Here is a 14,288-nt window from a genome sequence, read left to right as displayed (position 1 = left end):
GCGATGAACTCTGGCTCCACCCATAGATTGCCCCCTTGGTCCCTTATGGGCCCTACACTTTCCCTGGTTATCCTCTTCCCATTGATATTCTTATAGAATATCTTGGGATTTTCCCTACTTTTACTAGCCAGAGCTTTCTCATATCCCCTCTTTGCTCTCCTAATTGTTTTCTTAAGCTCCACCCTGCACTTTCTGTACTCCACTAATGCCTCTGCTGATTTGCTTCTCTTGTACCTGCTAAAAGCCTCTCTTTTCCTTCTCATCGTATCCTGAATATCTCTGGTCACCCATGGTTCCCTGGGCTTGTTACTCCTTCCTATCACCCTAGATGGAACATGTTGAGCCTGTACCCTCCTCATTTCTTTTTTAAACGCCCCCACTGTTCCTCTGTAGATTTCCCCGCAAGTAATTGTTCCCAGTCTACCCAGATCCTGCCTTAGTTTACTAAAATTCACTCTCCCCTAATCCAAAACATTTTTTTGCAACTTGTCTATTTCTTTGCCCATAACAAACTTAAACTGTACCATGTTGTGGTCACTATCACTAAAATGCTCCCCACCACCACCTCAGCCACTTGTCCGGCTTCATTGCCCAGAATTAGGTCCAGCACTGCGCCGTCCCTTGTTGGAGCCTCTACATATTGACCTAAAAAGTTCTTCTGTACACATTTCAAGAAATCCCCTCCCTCCAAGCCCTTAACACTATGTCTATCCCAATTAATGTTGGGAAAGTTGAAATCACCTAATATAATTACCCTATTGTTATTGTTTTTACACACCTCCGCAAATTGTGCACATATTTGCTCCTCAATTTCCCGCTGACTATCTGGGGGTCTATAATAAACACCTAACAATGTGGCTGCCCCTTTTTTATTCCTAAGCTCTACCCACAAAGCTTCATTCAATGCCCCCTTCAAGGTATCATCTCTCCTTTATGCAGTAACTGACTCCTTAACTAATAATGCAATGCCTCCTCCGCTTTTACCCCCTCCCCTGTCTCGCCTGAAGATTCTATATCCCGGAATGTTGAGCTGCCAATCCTGCCCCTCCCTCAACCACGTCTCAGTGATGGCTACTATATCACAATTCCACGTGTCAATCCTCACCCTTAACTGATCCGTTTTACCTGTAATACTTCTGGATTAAAGTAGAGGCCATCCAGCCTTGCCTTACTCCCTTGAAACTTAATACAGCTGTACTCCCTCTGACTTGATTGTTTTACTGTATTACAATGTGTCCCTATTTTGCTAACATTCTGTGTCCCCTCCACCTGCCGAATTAGTTTAAACTCCTTCCAACAGCAGTAACAAACCCGCCCGCAAAAATGTTAGTCCCACTCTGGTTCAGATGTAGATCGTCCCGCTTGTACAGGTCCCACCTTCCCCAGAAACGGTCCCAGTGATCCAGGAATCTAAAACCCTCCCTCCTGCACCAATTCTTAAGCCTTGTATTCATCTGCGCTATTCTCCTATTTCTGAGCTCGCTAGCTCGTGGCACTGGGAGTAACCCAGAGATTACAACCTGAGAGGTCTTGCTTTTTAGTCTACTGCCTAACTCCCTGAATTCTTGATGCAAGTCCTCATCCCTCTTTCTACCTATGTCATTGGTACCAACATGTACCATGACCTCTGCCTTATCACCCTCCCCATTCAGGATGTGCACTTGCATTTTTTTTAAATAGAGCATTGAAGAAGTGGAGTGAAATCTGGCATGTAGCTAACAGAGACCAAGAAATATGCTTATATTACTGTATTGAATTTGTAAGGTGAAAATGTTTTGCCTAGTGTCTGCTTAAAAATCTACAAGTTGCTGTTGCCTTAGTGAGATTAGTCTGGGAGTTTGTTAAAAGTTATGATAGTAGTAATTTGTAGCCATACGTATGTGTTTAGTGTATTGTAACTTAATAAAATGTTTCGTATAGTTTAATATAAAAACCTCTTGAGAACTGATGATCTGAGTCCTGAATTTAGGGTTGCATCTCAAAAATACCATTTAAAAATATAGGTTATAACAGTTGTTTAAAGTTTCCCTCTGGGGTTTTTAAATAACTCAGCTTTACCAACTGCTGGGGCATAACAGCATGGGCAGTACCCAGAGAAGAATGTAATTGCCAAGAATGAACAGGGAAAAGTTTGAACTTACCGCCTGTGTTGTGGACACCATAGTTGCACTAACAGGAACCTGCCTCACTGTAGTTGTACCTGTTCCTATAGAGATTGGCAGTCCAGCCGTTGGTGTTACTTTGGTGATTGCCTTTGATCCTGCTGTTGCCAGAGTTACTGCAGTTGATGTCATTGTACCTGCAGCTGTGAACAGTTTGCTGGAGGTTGCCACAGCAATGGCCTGTCCTGATTTGGGAATGACCCCAAGTCCAGGCATTATTCGAATGGTAGCTGCCGGCTTGGTGTCTGTTGACGAGAGAGAAGCACTGGCCTTACCCTTCTGGTCAGCTACTGTTACAGCCAGTGCTGGCATTAGCCGGATGGCTGTGCTGCTTGCCTCTGTTACTTTTAAGTCTGGTGTCACCTTGACCACTGTGGAGGTGGTGGAGGAGGTGGTGCTGGTGGATGCCTTCACCATGGAATCTGTTGGTGGCATGGCTGGAGTGACATGTAGAGTGGCTGAAATGCCTTTACCTCCAAGCATGTCTGGGGTGAGTTTCACAGTGGTGACTGGTGCTTTGGTCAGTGTGGCCATCATGTCCTGTGTAATGCGAAGCACTGTCTGGCCCTTGGAGTCAGTGGTGATTGAGGATGGTGCCAGCCGCAGAACATCTTTGCCCTGGATCTGGATGTTTGTTGCTGTGAGTGGGATCCCAGTACTAGACTGTGTCTTCATCCCAAGCTGGCCTGCAATAGCAACCTAGACAAAAATATTCTTCAATCAATTACTGCAAGCATTTATTGACAATTCTCAGCTTTAACAACCAGAGTTTAAAGGTCAGACCTAAAAACAGGGGTCTTAGTCCTGCTGAAAGCCTAGAAAAATGAGGACTGTTTATCAAAAGTCTGTTTCACAGCAAATGATTCAGTTATTTTATAAAACACCAACATACACCTCTCACAATGCATCAACAGCAATTCACTGACGATTGAAAACTGCACAAGGAGATCAGGATCAGACATCAAAACAAGAGGAGGAACTGCAATCATGTGTCAGGCTGGGATGGGTAGCTCGAGTGATTCAGCCAGGTAATTAGAATTGCTGCTGGCTGGATGCAGCACGACCCAATAAACGGAGATGAGTGACTGTTCTAAGCCTCTGCTGTGTCCCAAGGACGATGGAATTAGTATATCAGGCTTAGGGTGAAAAGGTGCTGTTTGAACAAAAGTAGAAGTTATTTAACTGTAAAATCAGGAGGCTTAAAGTCAATGAGCTCTCCAGTAAAACACCTTCCCTTCCTCTACGACTTCTGCAGATGGATGAGACTTGGGCATAATCCTCGGTAGCAGATTTAAGTCTCGCAACATCCTAGTGTGAAGGTGTCTCTGTATCATGACTTTTATCCTCTGGTGGATCAGATTTGAACTCTGCAATAGTGACTGATGCTGCTGATGGGGGTAAAGAACTGAAGGTGGTTAAAGAAGATATCAGAGGAGGGAGGGTTGAAAGCTCTGTCGAGCTAAATAAGTTATAGCATTGACTTCACTCATAGGGCAGCACACAGTAAGAAAGGAAAATTCAAAGGGCAGCAATGTCACCATAAAATAACCCCTGCCCTTACCCCACCCTCTCCCCACCCAATACAAGCAAAGGTTCGTTCTCGCTGTGCCCACCTGCCTCATGATGCTTTGTCCAGCTACGCTCTGTATGATGGTGCTAGCAGAGCTGGATGTGGTTCCGTTCAGTGTACTGGACACTGTTTTTGAAGCAGCACTGATTCCAGCCATTGTCAGATTTGCTTTTGCAGAGCTCTGCTGGATGTGGACAGTACTGACACCGGACTGAGCCTTCACTGGCACTGTCAGAATAGACTGCAAGAAAAAGTTAGTACAGAATCAGAAAACCCATCTCTCATTTGTGAAATTGTCAGCTTGATGAACAATTTTAATTATGCCCAACTCAAGATACATGCACTCCTCCTACACAATTCCAATCTGAAGCAGCCCATTCACTGCAGTGTAGTGAATAAGATCAGTATTAGACACTAATTCTGTAGCTGTTCCTATTCTACTAGTATATCCTCCCCAAAGACACTGTTACATTTTAGAAATCAAATCAAAGCACTGTCCAGGAATCACTTCATTCAGAGGTTCAACCAGCAATGGACTGGAATTCCAGCCCTGTGTACTGACTGGCAGTTCAATATATCCTTAGATAGTGCAAAATATATTCACAGGATCAGAGTGCAGAAGAGGCCCTTCGGCCCATCGAGTCTGCACCGACACGTGAAAAACACATGACCTACCTACTTAATCCCATTTACCAGCACTTGGCCCATAGCCTTGAATGTTATGACGTGCCAAGTGCTCATCCAGGTACTTTTTAAAGGATATGAGGCAACCCGCCTCCACCACCCTCCCAGGCAGTGCATTCCAGACCGTCACCACTCTCTGGGTAAAAAAGTTTTTCCTCACATCCCCCCTAAACCTCCTGCCCCTCACCTTGAACTTATGTCCCCTTTTGACTGACCCTTCAACTAAGGGGAACAGCTGCTCCCTATCCACCCTGTCCATGCCCCTCATAATCTTGTACACCTCGAGCAGGTCGCCCCTCAGTCTTCTCTGCTCCAACGAAAACAACCCAAGTCTATCCAACCTCTCTTCATAACTTAAATGTTTCATCCCAGGCAACATCCTGGTGAATCTCCTCTGCACCCCCTCCAGTGCAATTACATCCTTCCTATAATGTGGCGACCAGAACTGCACACAGTACTCCAGATGTGGCCTCACCAAGGTTCTATACAACTCCAACATGACCTCCCTACTTTTGTAATCTATGCCTCGATTGATAAAGACAAGTGTCCCATATTCCTTTTTCACCACCCCGCTAACATGCCCCTCTGCCTTCAGAGATCTATGGACACACACGCCAAGGTTCCTTTGTTCCTCAGAACTTCCTAGTGCCATGCCGTTCATTGAATACTTCCTTGTCAAATTATTCCTTCCAAAGTGTATCACCTCACACTTTTCAGGGTTAAATTCCATCTGCCACTTATCTGCCCATTTGACCATCCCGTCTATATCTTCCTGTAGGCCAAGACACTCAACCTCACTGTTAACCACCCGGCTAATCTTTGTGTCATCCGCAAACTTACTAATCCTATCCCCCACATAGTCATCTATGTCGTTTATATAAATGACAAATAATAGGGGACCCAGCACAGGTCCCTGTGGTACGCCACTGGACACTGGCTTCCAGTCACTAAAGCATCCTTCTGTCATCACCCTCTGCCTCTTAGAACTAAGCCAATTTTGCATCCACCTTATCAAATTACCCTGTATCCCATGTGCCTTTACCTTCTTTATAAGTCTCCCATGTGGGACCTTGTCAAAAGCTTTGCTGAAATCCATATAAACTACATCAACTACACTACCCTCATCTACACACCTGGTCACCTTCTCAAAAAATTCAATCAAATTTGTTAGGCATGACCTCCCTCTGACAAAGCCATGCTGACTATCCCTGGTCAAACCTTGTCTCTCCAGTGGAAATAGATTTTCTCCTTCAGAATTTTCTCCAATAGTTTCCCTACCACTGACGTGAGACTCACTGGCCTGTAGTTCCCTGGCTTCTCTCTATAACCCTTCTTAAATAGCGGAACCACATTAGCTGTTCTCCAGTCCTCTGGCACCTCCCCCGTGGCCAGAGGGGAAGTAAAAATTCGGGTCAGAGCCCCTGCGATCTCCTCCCTTGCCTCCCTCAGCAGTCTGGGACACAAATCATCCGGACCTGGAGATTCAGAGAGGGCTTCCTGTCCCTTTCTCAATATACATTCCAACCTGTTACAGAAATCGGAGTACAAGGTACTAGCAAGAATGTTGCCACTTGAAGAGGGAACAAAAAGCAGGAGAGTGGAGGCAAATGGAGAGAGTGTGGATAGTAGTCATAGAGTTTTATAGCATGGAAGGGGGCCCTTCAGCCCATCATTTCTGCACCGGTCATCAAGCCCCTATCTACTCTAATCCCATTGTCCAGCATTTGGCCGGTAGCCCTGTATATGATGGCATTTCAAGTGTTCATCTAAATATTTCTTAAATGTTATGAGGGTTCCCGCCTCTACTACCCTTTCAGGCAGTGAATTCCAGATATCCCCCACCCTCTGGGTGAAAAAACCTTTCCTCAAATCCTCTCTACATCTCCTGCCCCTTAACTTAAATCTTTGCCCCCTGGTTAGTGACCCCTCCACTAAGGAGAAAAGTTTCTTCCTATCCACCCTTTCTATGCCCTTCATAATTTTGTACACCTCAATCAGGTCACCCTCTGCCTTCACTGCTCTAAGAAAAACAACCCCGTTCTCTCTTCATAGCTGAAATTCTCCAGCCCAGGCAACATCCTTGTGGATCTTCCCTGCACCCTCTCCAGTGCAATCACATCCTTCCTATAGTGTGGCACACAGTACTCCAGATGTGGCCTAACGCTTTATACAGCTCCATCATAACCTCCCTGCTCTTGTATTCGATGCCTTGACTAATAAAGGCAAGTATTCCATGTGCCTTCTTAATCACCTTATCTACCTGTTCTGCTGCCTTCAAGGGTCTATGGACATGCACACCAAGGTCCCTCTGATCCTCTGTACTTCCTGGGATCCTGCCATTCATTGTGCACTCCCAGCCTTGTTAGTCCTCCCAAAATGCATCACCTCACACTTTTCAGGATTAAATTCCATTTGCCACTGCTCGGCCCGTCTTACCAGCCCATCTATATTACCCTGGAGTCTAAGGTTTTCCTCCTCGCTATTTACACCACCAATTTTCGTGTCATCTGCGAACTTATCCATCATACCTCCTATATTCATGCGTGCCTCAGCACTACCTGACATCCTTTTATCTTTCAATTATATAAAGATCTTGGACACAGACACAAGCCAAATGATATTGCAGTTTGCTGCTGACACCAGATTAAACAACATGGCAAGCTGGGAGGAGATTGCAGAAAGTTGCAGGAGGGCACAAATAGTTTTGTAGAGTGAGCAGAGAGGTAGAAGATAGAGGTTAAAGTGGAGAAATGGGAAATATTAAATTTTGGGAAGGACACAAATCAAAAGTAGTACATCCAAAACAGCAAGAATCCTATTGGGACAGAGGATAGAACATCTTTGCAAATGGAATTGGGTAAGTATTTGAAAAGTATCAAATAAAAAAATGGGGAAGGGAGGGAAATGGGATGAAAGCAACAGCTGGGCAGTGAGCACTGGTGCAGCTATGACAGGCCGAATGGACCCCCATCTGTGCTGTAATTTCTAATTCTATAAAAATAGTTCCTCTACATTCCAAATGCACACAATGCAATGTCAACAATCTCAAAGTAGGTGAAAGGAATTTCATTTCAGAATGCTTGTATTCTCCAAGTCAACATGTCCATAAATCACGGTGTACAGCCGGCTGTGCATTTGTTCCTTACCTGAGGCAGTACTTTAGTGTGAGCAGCCGCAGTGACTGTCGGCAGCCGGATCTGATGCTGATGTTGTTGAACTTGTTGTACGACAGAAGCTTGGTGTGAACTGGAAGCCAAGCCTTGCTGAGCAGAGACTACCCGAACCTGGGGTAGAGGGGCTGCTACAGACTGAGACAGGACCCGTGCCTGAGTCTGTGGCCCAGTATATTGTCCTGGCTGTGTTCCAGATAGAAGGTTTCCAAGCTGAGGCATTGTCGGTGAGGACACCAACAAAACGCTGCAAATAGAAAAGGCCCTTCAGATGAAACAGTTACGAACCTTTGTTTCTCACAAACTCGGCCTGAGGCAGTCCAAACATCTCAAACCTCTCTGACCCATTCTTTCAGTATTCACCCTACAACTGAAAAAGACTTGCATTTTTATAGCACCTCTCACAACCTCAAGATGTCTCAAAGCACTTTACAGCCAATGATGTATTTTGAACTGTAGTCGTTGCTGTAATGTCGAAAATGCAGTCACAAATTTGCTCATATCAATGTGAAACTGATCAGATCATATATTTCAGTGATATTGATTGAGGGATAAATAATGGCTAGGATACTGGGAATTACTCTCTTACTCTTCTTTGAGTAGTGCCTTTGAATCTTAGCACCCCCTGAGAGGACAGACTGGGCTTTGGTACAAAAGTCAGCACTCCCTCAAGTACTGCACTGGAAGTTCCAACATAGATTTTTGTACTCAAATATCTGGAGGGCAAATGAACCCACAATCTTCAGACTCAATGGCAAGGATATTACCCACTGACCCACAGCTAATGGGATGAGGGGAGTCGCTGGCAAGGTCAGCATTTATTTCCCATCCTAACTGCCCTTCAGAAGGTGGTGGTGAGCAACATTCCCTCAATGTCTCTTTTGAGTACACGGGTGATTTATTCAAGTGCAAGGCCTCTTGGCTATGCACGTAGTAACTTAAAGAGGCTGATTTGTGTGCGGCGTGCACGGGGACTTCTGGGTTGCTCAGCTGTCACTGATGGAGAGCCACCTTCTTAACTGCACCCAATGCTTTTAGGGAGTAAGTTCTTTGAATTTGATCCAAAAACAGTGAAGGAACGGTGATATAGTTGCAAGTCAGGATGGCGTAAGGCTTGGAGGGGAACTTGCAGGTGGTGGTGCTCCCACGTATCTGCTGCCCTTGACCTTCGAGGTGTAGAGGTCACAGGTTTAGAAAATGCTGTAGAAGGAGCCTTGGTGAGTTGCAGTAGTGCATCTTGTAGATGATACACACTGTGCATCGGCAGTGGAGGGAGCGAATGAGGATGGGGTGGGGTGCCAATGGACTGAATGGCTTTGTCCTGAATAGCGTTGTGCTTCTTGAGTGTTGTTGGAGCCGCACTCACCCAGGCAAGTGGAGAGTGTTCCATCACACTCCTGACTTGTGCTTTAAGTGTACAAGCTTTGGGGAGTGAGGAGGTGAGTTACTCGCACAAAATTCCCAGCCTCTGGCCTGTTCTTGTAGCCGCAACATTAATGTAGCTGGTCCAGTTAAATTTCTGACCAATGGCAAACCCCAGATGTTGATGATGGGGGATTTGATGGTCATTTATTTTTGTGCTCCCTATATTTTTTCATTCATTCATGGAATGTGGGCTTTGCTGACTAGGTCAGCATTTATTGCCCTTGAGAAGGTCATAATGAGCTGCCTTCTTGAACCGCTGCAGTCCATGTGGTGTAGATACACCCATGGAGCTGTTAGGGAGGGAGTTCCAAGATTTTGACCCAGCGGCAGTGAACAATATTCCTCAGGAATCCTGCCTTTCATTTTTGTTATTTGATCAAATAGCTAAATGCTTCCCTCTCTAGTTTCAGATTTGATCTAATCTTTCCATTCATCCATAAAATGCACCCTTAATATTACTTCACAGGTGGCTGGGACGTGAGTATTGTGCTGTATTCACTCTAATGACTTCAGCAATGCATCCTCCTGTGAAATGATGACAGTGAAAGAGCTGTTGCTGGGTTAAAATCCTGGAACTCCCTCCCTAACAGCACTGTGGTGTATCTACACATGGACTGCAGCAGTTCAAGAAGGCAGCTCACCACCACCCTCTCAAGGGCAATTAGGGATGGGCAATAAATGCTGGCCTAGCCAGCGACGCCCACATCCTGTAAATGATTTTTAAAAAAATCTGAGATTAAGGGATGTGATCAAAGAATCCTTCAAGAGGTCAAGTATATCTGATGACTCATGAACGAATAAATGAAAAAAAACAAAGCAGCTTCGTCCTGTAACTCATACAGATGCTTCCTGCAGGATAGAACAGTCTTGTGTGAAACTAGAGAGTACCAGGAATAACTGACCTTTGACCAGATTTGACCAGTTCTGGTGCACTAGTTGTTTGAACTTTGTTGCCATCAGTCGATACCGGTGATGATGTGGGTGTAACTGGTAACGTGGGCGTTACTGGAGTTACAGGTGTTACAGGCAAGCTGGAATCAGCCAACACCTGGGATCCCAGAGACTGCTCAGAAAGAGGGAGCTTTGTTGCACTCTCCTTACCAGAGGACTTCTAGAGAAAACAAATATGACATTAAAATCCATTCCCAGTACATGGAAAGGAAGATAAGGTGTAGTTGGTTACCTATCATTCCCCATGCTAATGGATAATTCTTTTGTCTGCTGGAGACCTTCTGGCTACTCAATCACCATCTAACTTCACTGATTTATTCAGACTCGTTGACAGGATCTTGCTCAAAGCAGCTTTAAAACTGATATCCTTGTACTAAGCTGTTTTGTAAACAAAAATTGTACTGTTCCAATTGGGGTACAATTACTGGGGGGATTCAAAACTAAGGGGCAAAGAAAATGGGCAACATCAGGAGGTAAAAGATACTGAGTGAAAATGAAGCTTTTACTGGTTGGGCAAGAACAAGCCCAGGCACTATGGACTGAATGGCCTCCTTCTGGGTTTTATGATTATTTGACATTATTACTTAGCAAGTGGTGAATCTGTTTAACAGATCCCCGAGGGAGACTCTGGAAATATAACATGTTGATTCATTCAAGTTAGACCGATTTCTTGCAGAAAATAACATTTTAGGATAGACTTGAGAAATGACATGGTGAGCGCAGCAGATGTGAGGAACTGAAAACTTTGGACCTATGATTGTCGCCTCATGTCCTGGTCTGTTGTAGACTGATTGATAGATTGATTTCTATTAGTCAATAACTCCATTATCATCGCATAAGATGAAGGCACATTGGATGGAGCTTAGACTTCTCGTGTAGCAATTCCAGTGTTTCCAGAGAAGCTGAGAGTCTGAGCACTATATCAGCTGAACAGTGAGGGGATTAGGGTACAGGAATAGTTCTTACAGCTTAATGGCTCAAGTCTTCTAAGTATTTAATCTTTATCAATTCAGATTGAAATGTTTTTAATTACAGGGTGTGAACTAGTTCCAGGACTGCAATCTCTTCCTGTAAATAATGCCATTTTCAGGTCAAGCTCACACTAGTAGACAGTGCAAGTATCTATTTCTAATGACAAAGTCCTTGATTCAAACCTTGGGATAATATTGCCCCTAGCCCATGAGACCCCCTCCCCCTTTGTTTACAGTGTTGTTGCCCCGAGTCGGGGCCTGAGCTGTAATGAGAGTTCTGTAATGTTCAGGGCCCAGTGCTGTGGTACACCAGGAGTGCCTGTGATGCACGGTTACCTGTGAACACAGAAACAGATGGAGGCCATTCAGCCCCTTGAGTCAGTTCCTCCACTGAATTAGACCATGGCCGCTCTATATCTTAACTCCATTTCCTTGGTGCTCCCTACTTCTTGATATTCTGATCAAACAAAGATCCGCAGACCTTGGTCTTGAAAGCGCTAACTGACCTCTGCATCTACATCTATTTCGGAACAGAGTTCCAGATTTTCATGACCCTTTTTGTGAAAAAGATCTCCCTGATTTCACTCCTGAAAGGCCTTCTGATTTTAAGATTATTGTTCTGGATTTCACCAGCAGAGGAAATTATCTCTATCCACCCTTTTGGATCCTTATCACATGTTAAACAACTCAATTAGGTCATTCTTAGTCTTTTATACACAAAGGAATAAAAGCTAAGCCTTAGCAGCCTGACCTGAGAATTTAACCTTCTAGGCTACAGTATCATTCTGGAGAATCTTAGCTACACTCCCTCCAAAAGGTAATATATCCTTCCTGACGTGCACTGCCCAGAAAGGAGTGTCATTCTCCCAAGGCATAACCTCCTTGCCTTGTCATTCAGCTCCTTGAGAGAAAGTCCAACATTCCATTAGACTCAGAGAGTATGTTTAACTGAGTAAGAGGTGCACAGTCAGTGAGGCGATACTTCAGCCTGAGTTGGACAGAGGCCGCGTGAGAATATTTGGGAATTTGGTGCACAGGGAGAAAGAGGTGCTTTAGGTTAGGTTTACTCCAAGTAGTAAAGTATGTTGAGTGGGGAGTTCAGTGAAGGCCGGGGAAGTGGTGCTTTTTCCTTCTACCCTTTTTCAGCCTCCAGTATTTAATTTCCACTTTGATGCAGCAGAAGGAGAAGCCAATTCAGTAACTGGTACTATACGTTTTTATCAATATTCTAAGTATTCTATTGTTTTATCAGAATTGTAAAGTTTACTGGCAGTGGCAAAACCTATTGGGAGGTGTAGACTTTATTAATTAATTAGCAATTATTAATTCATTAACACATATTGGAGATGGCAGGGCAGGTGGTGTGCTACAAATGTAGGATGTGAGAGCTTCTGGATACGTGTGATCCAGGACAAAACACACTGTAGCTGCACGAACTTTGGCTCTGAGTTATTGAGCTGGAGGCCGAGCTGCAGACGCTGCGGCACATCAGGGAGGGGGAAAGTTATCTCAATACTTTATTCCAGGAAGCGGTCACACCCTTTAGGATAGGGTCTTCTGATTTGGTCAGTGGTCAGGGACAGGAGGGTGTGACTGCAAGTGAGGCAGTTAAGAGGACCCAGAGGCAGGAGCCTCGGTCGTTGCAATTGTCCAACAGGTTTGAGGCTTTTTCAGCTTGTTTGGGTGAGAGTGGGGGCTGCAGGGTGGATGAGCAAACTGACCATGGTACCGTGTCTCAGGAAGACATTCAAGCAGGGGGAGTAACAAGGAATGTAGTGGTAGTAGGGGACAATATGGTCAGAGGGATTGACACTATCCTCTGCAGCAAACAGCGTGAGTCCAGACAGCTGTGTTGCCTGCCCAGTGCCTGGGTTCAGGACATCTGCTCGGGGCTGGGCTTGCAGTGGAGGGGGAGGACCCAGTTGTTGTGGTCCATGTTGGTACCAATGACATAGGCAGGACAAAGGAGGAGGTTCTGCATAGTCAGTATGAGGAGCAAGGCACCAAATTAAGAAGCAGAACCTCAAAGGTCATAATCTCTGGACTATTACCTGAGCCACGTGAAAATTGGCACAGGACCGATCAAAGCCTGGTGTGGGAGAAGTGGGTTCTGGTTCGTTGCACACTGGCACCAGTAATGGGGAAAGTGGGACCTGTACATTGGGATGGACAACACCTGAACTATGCTGGGACTGGTGTTCTTGTGAGCCGCATAACCAGGGAAGTAGAGAGGGTTTTAAACTAAGTAGTGGAGGCAACAGTACAAATTTGGGAAGATGCGGTGAATCAAAGAGCAGAGACAAGGCAAAAGAGAAAGATATTATTACAGGAAATAAAAAACAGACCGTGGCAGGAAGGGATAGAGTGTACAAATCTAACAGTACATCAACAGATGAGACTAGAGGTTGTAAAAAGAATAAAAGGATAAAAACTAAAGGCACTGTATTTGAATGCATGAAGTATTTGAAACAAGAGGTGAACAGAGAGCGCACGTAGAAATAAATAAGTACGATGTGATAGTCAGAACAGCGACATGGCTGCATGAGGACATGGATTGGGACCTGAATGTTGATGGGCATAGGACATTTAAGAACATCAGGAAGCGAGGAAAAGATGGAGGGATGGCTCTGGTAGCTAATGATCATATTAGCACAATAAAGAGGGATGGCCTAAGTGCAGAAAATCAGGATGTGGAAACTGTTTGGATAGAGATGAGAACTGGTAAAGGATTTGTGTACAGGCCCCCTAATCGTAACTACATGATAGGATGGAGCATAAAGGAAGAAATAATGGAAGCTCATCAGAAAGGCATGGCAATAATCATGGGAGATTTTAATCTACATATTGACTGGAAAAGGTAGCTGAGATGAGGAGTTCATAGAATATTTCCAGGATAGTTTCTTAGAACAGCACATTCTGCAACCAACCAGAGAGCAGGCTAAACTAGACCTTGTATTGTGCAATGAGATGGGATTAATTAACAAAAGATGAACTGAGAGAATACATAGAAATAAATAAGTACCTCATAATGACCTCATACGGAAAGCACCCCTAGGTAGCAGCAACCATAAAATGATTGAATTTTACATTCAGTTTGAGGGAAAAAGGAGGAGTCCGAGACAATGTTATAAAACTTAAATAAGGATTATGAGGACATGAAAGCAGAGCTGGCAAAAGTGAACTGGCAAATTATGTTAAGGGCTAGATCAATAGAGATGCAGTGGCAAACATTTAGGGAGATATTTCAGGACATACAGACTAAATACATTCCAACAAGTAAGAAAAAGTCCAACACACTATCCGTGGTTAACTAGAAGGGTTAAAGATAGTACCAAACTTAAAGAAAAAGTATATA

General features: G+C 44.5%; 1 protein-coding gene across 4 annotated transcripts in view; it reads right to left on the bottom strand.

Moving 5' to 3' along the window:
* The window catches only part of nfrkb (nuclear factor related to kappaB binding protein), a 105,493-nt gene that overhangs the window by 14,696 nt on the left and 76,509 nt on the right, over window positions 1-14,288 (bottom strand). For 2 of the 4 annotated variants that reach the window (XM_078530558.1, XM_078530581.1), the window contains exons 20-23: window positions 9,914-10,122; window positions 7,563-7,833; window positions 3,776-3,973; window positions 2,142-2,861 (exon numbers count right to left, since the gene is read on the bottom strand). In XM_078530558.1, coding sequence (XP_078386684.1) covers window positions 2,142-2,861; window positions 3,776-3,973; window positions 7,563-7,833; window positions 9,914-10,122 — 1,398 coding nt within the window. The remainder of the gene's footprint in view (window positions 1-2,141; window positions 2,862-3,775; window positions 3,974-7,562; window positions 7,834-9,913; window positions 10,123-14,288) is intronic. The other 2 variants (XM_078530570.1, XM_078530592.1) reach the window with 1 other exon arrangement.

This window comes from Cetorhinus maximus, chromosome 2 (assembly GCF_964194155.1).
Source record: "Cetorhinus maximus chromosome 2, sCetMax3.hap1.1, whole genome shotgun sequence".
Classification (NCBI taxonomy): Eukaryota; Metazoa; Chordata; class Chondrichthyes; order Lamniformes; family Cetorhinidae; genus Cetorhinus; species Cetorhinus maximus.
Note: the sequence above shows the minus strand (reverse complement) of the source record. Positions and strands in the feature narration are given on the sequence as shown.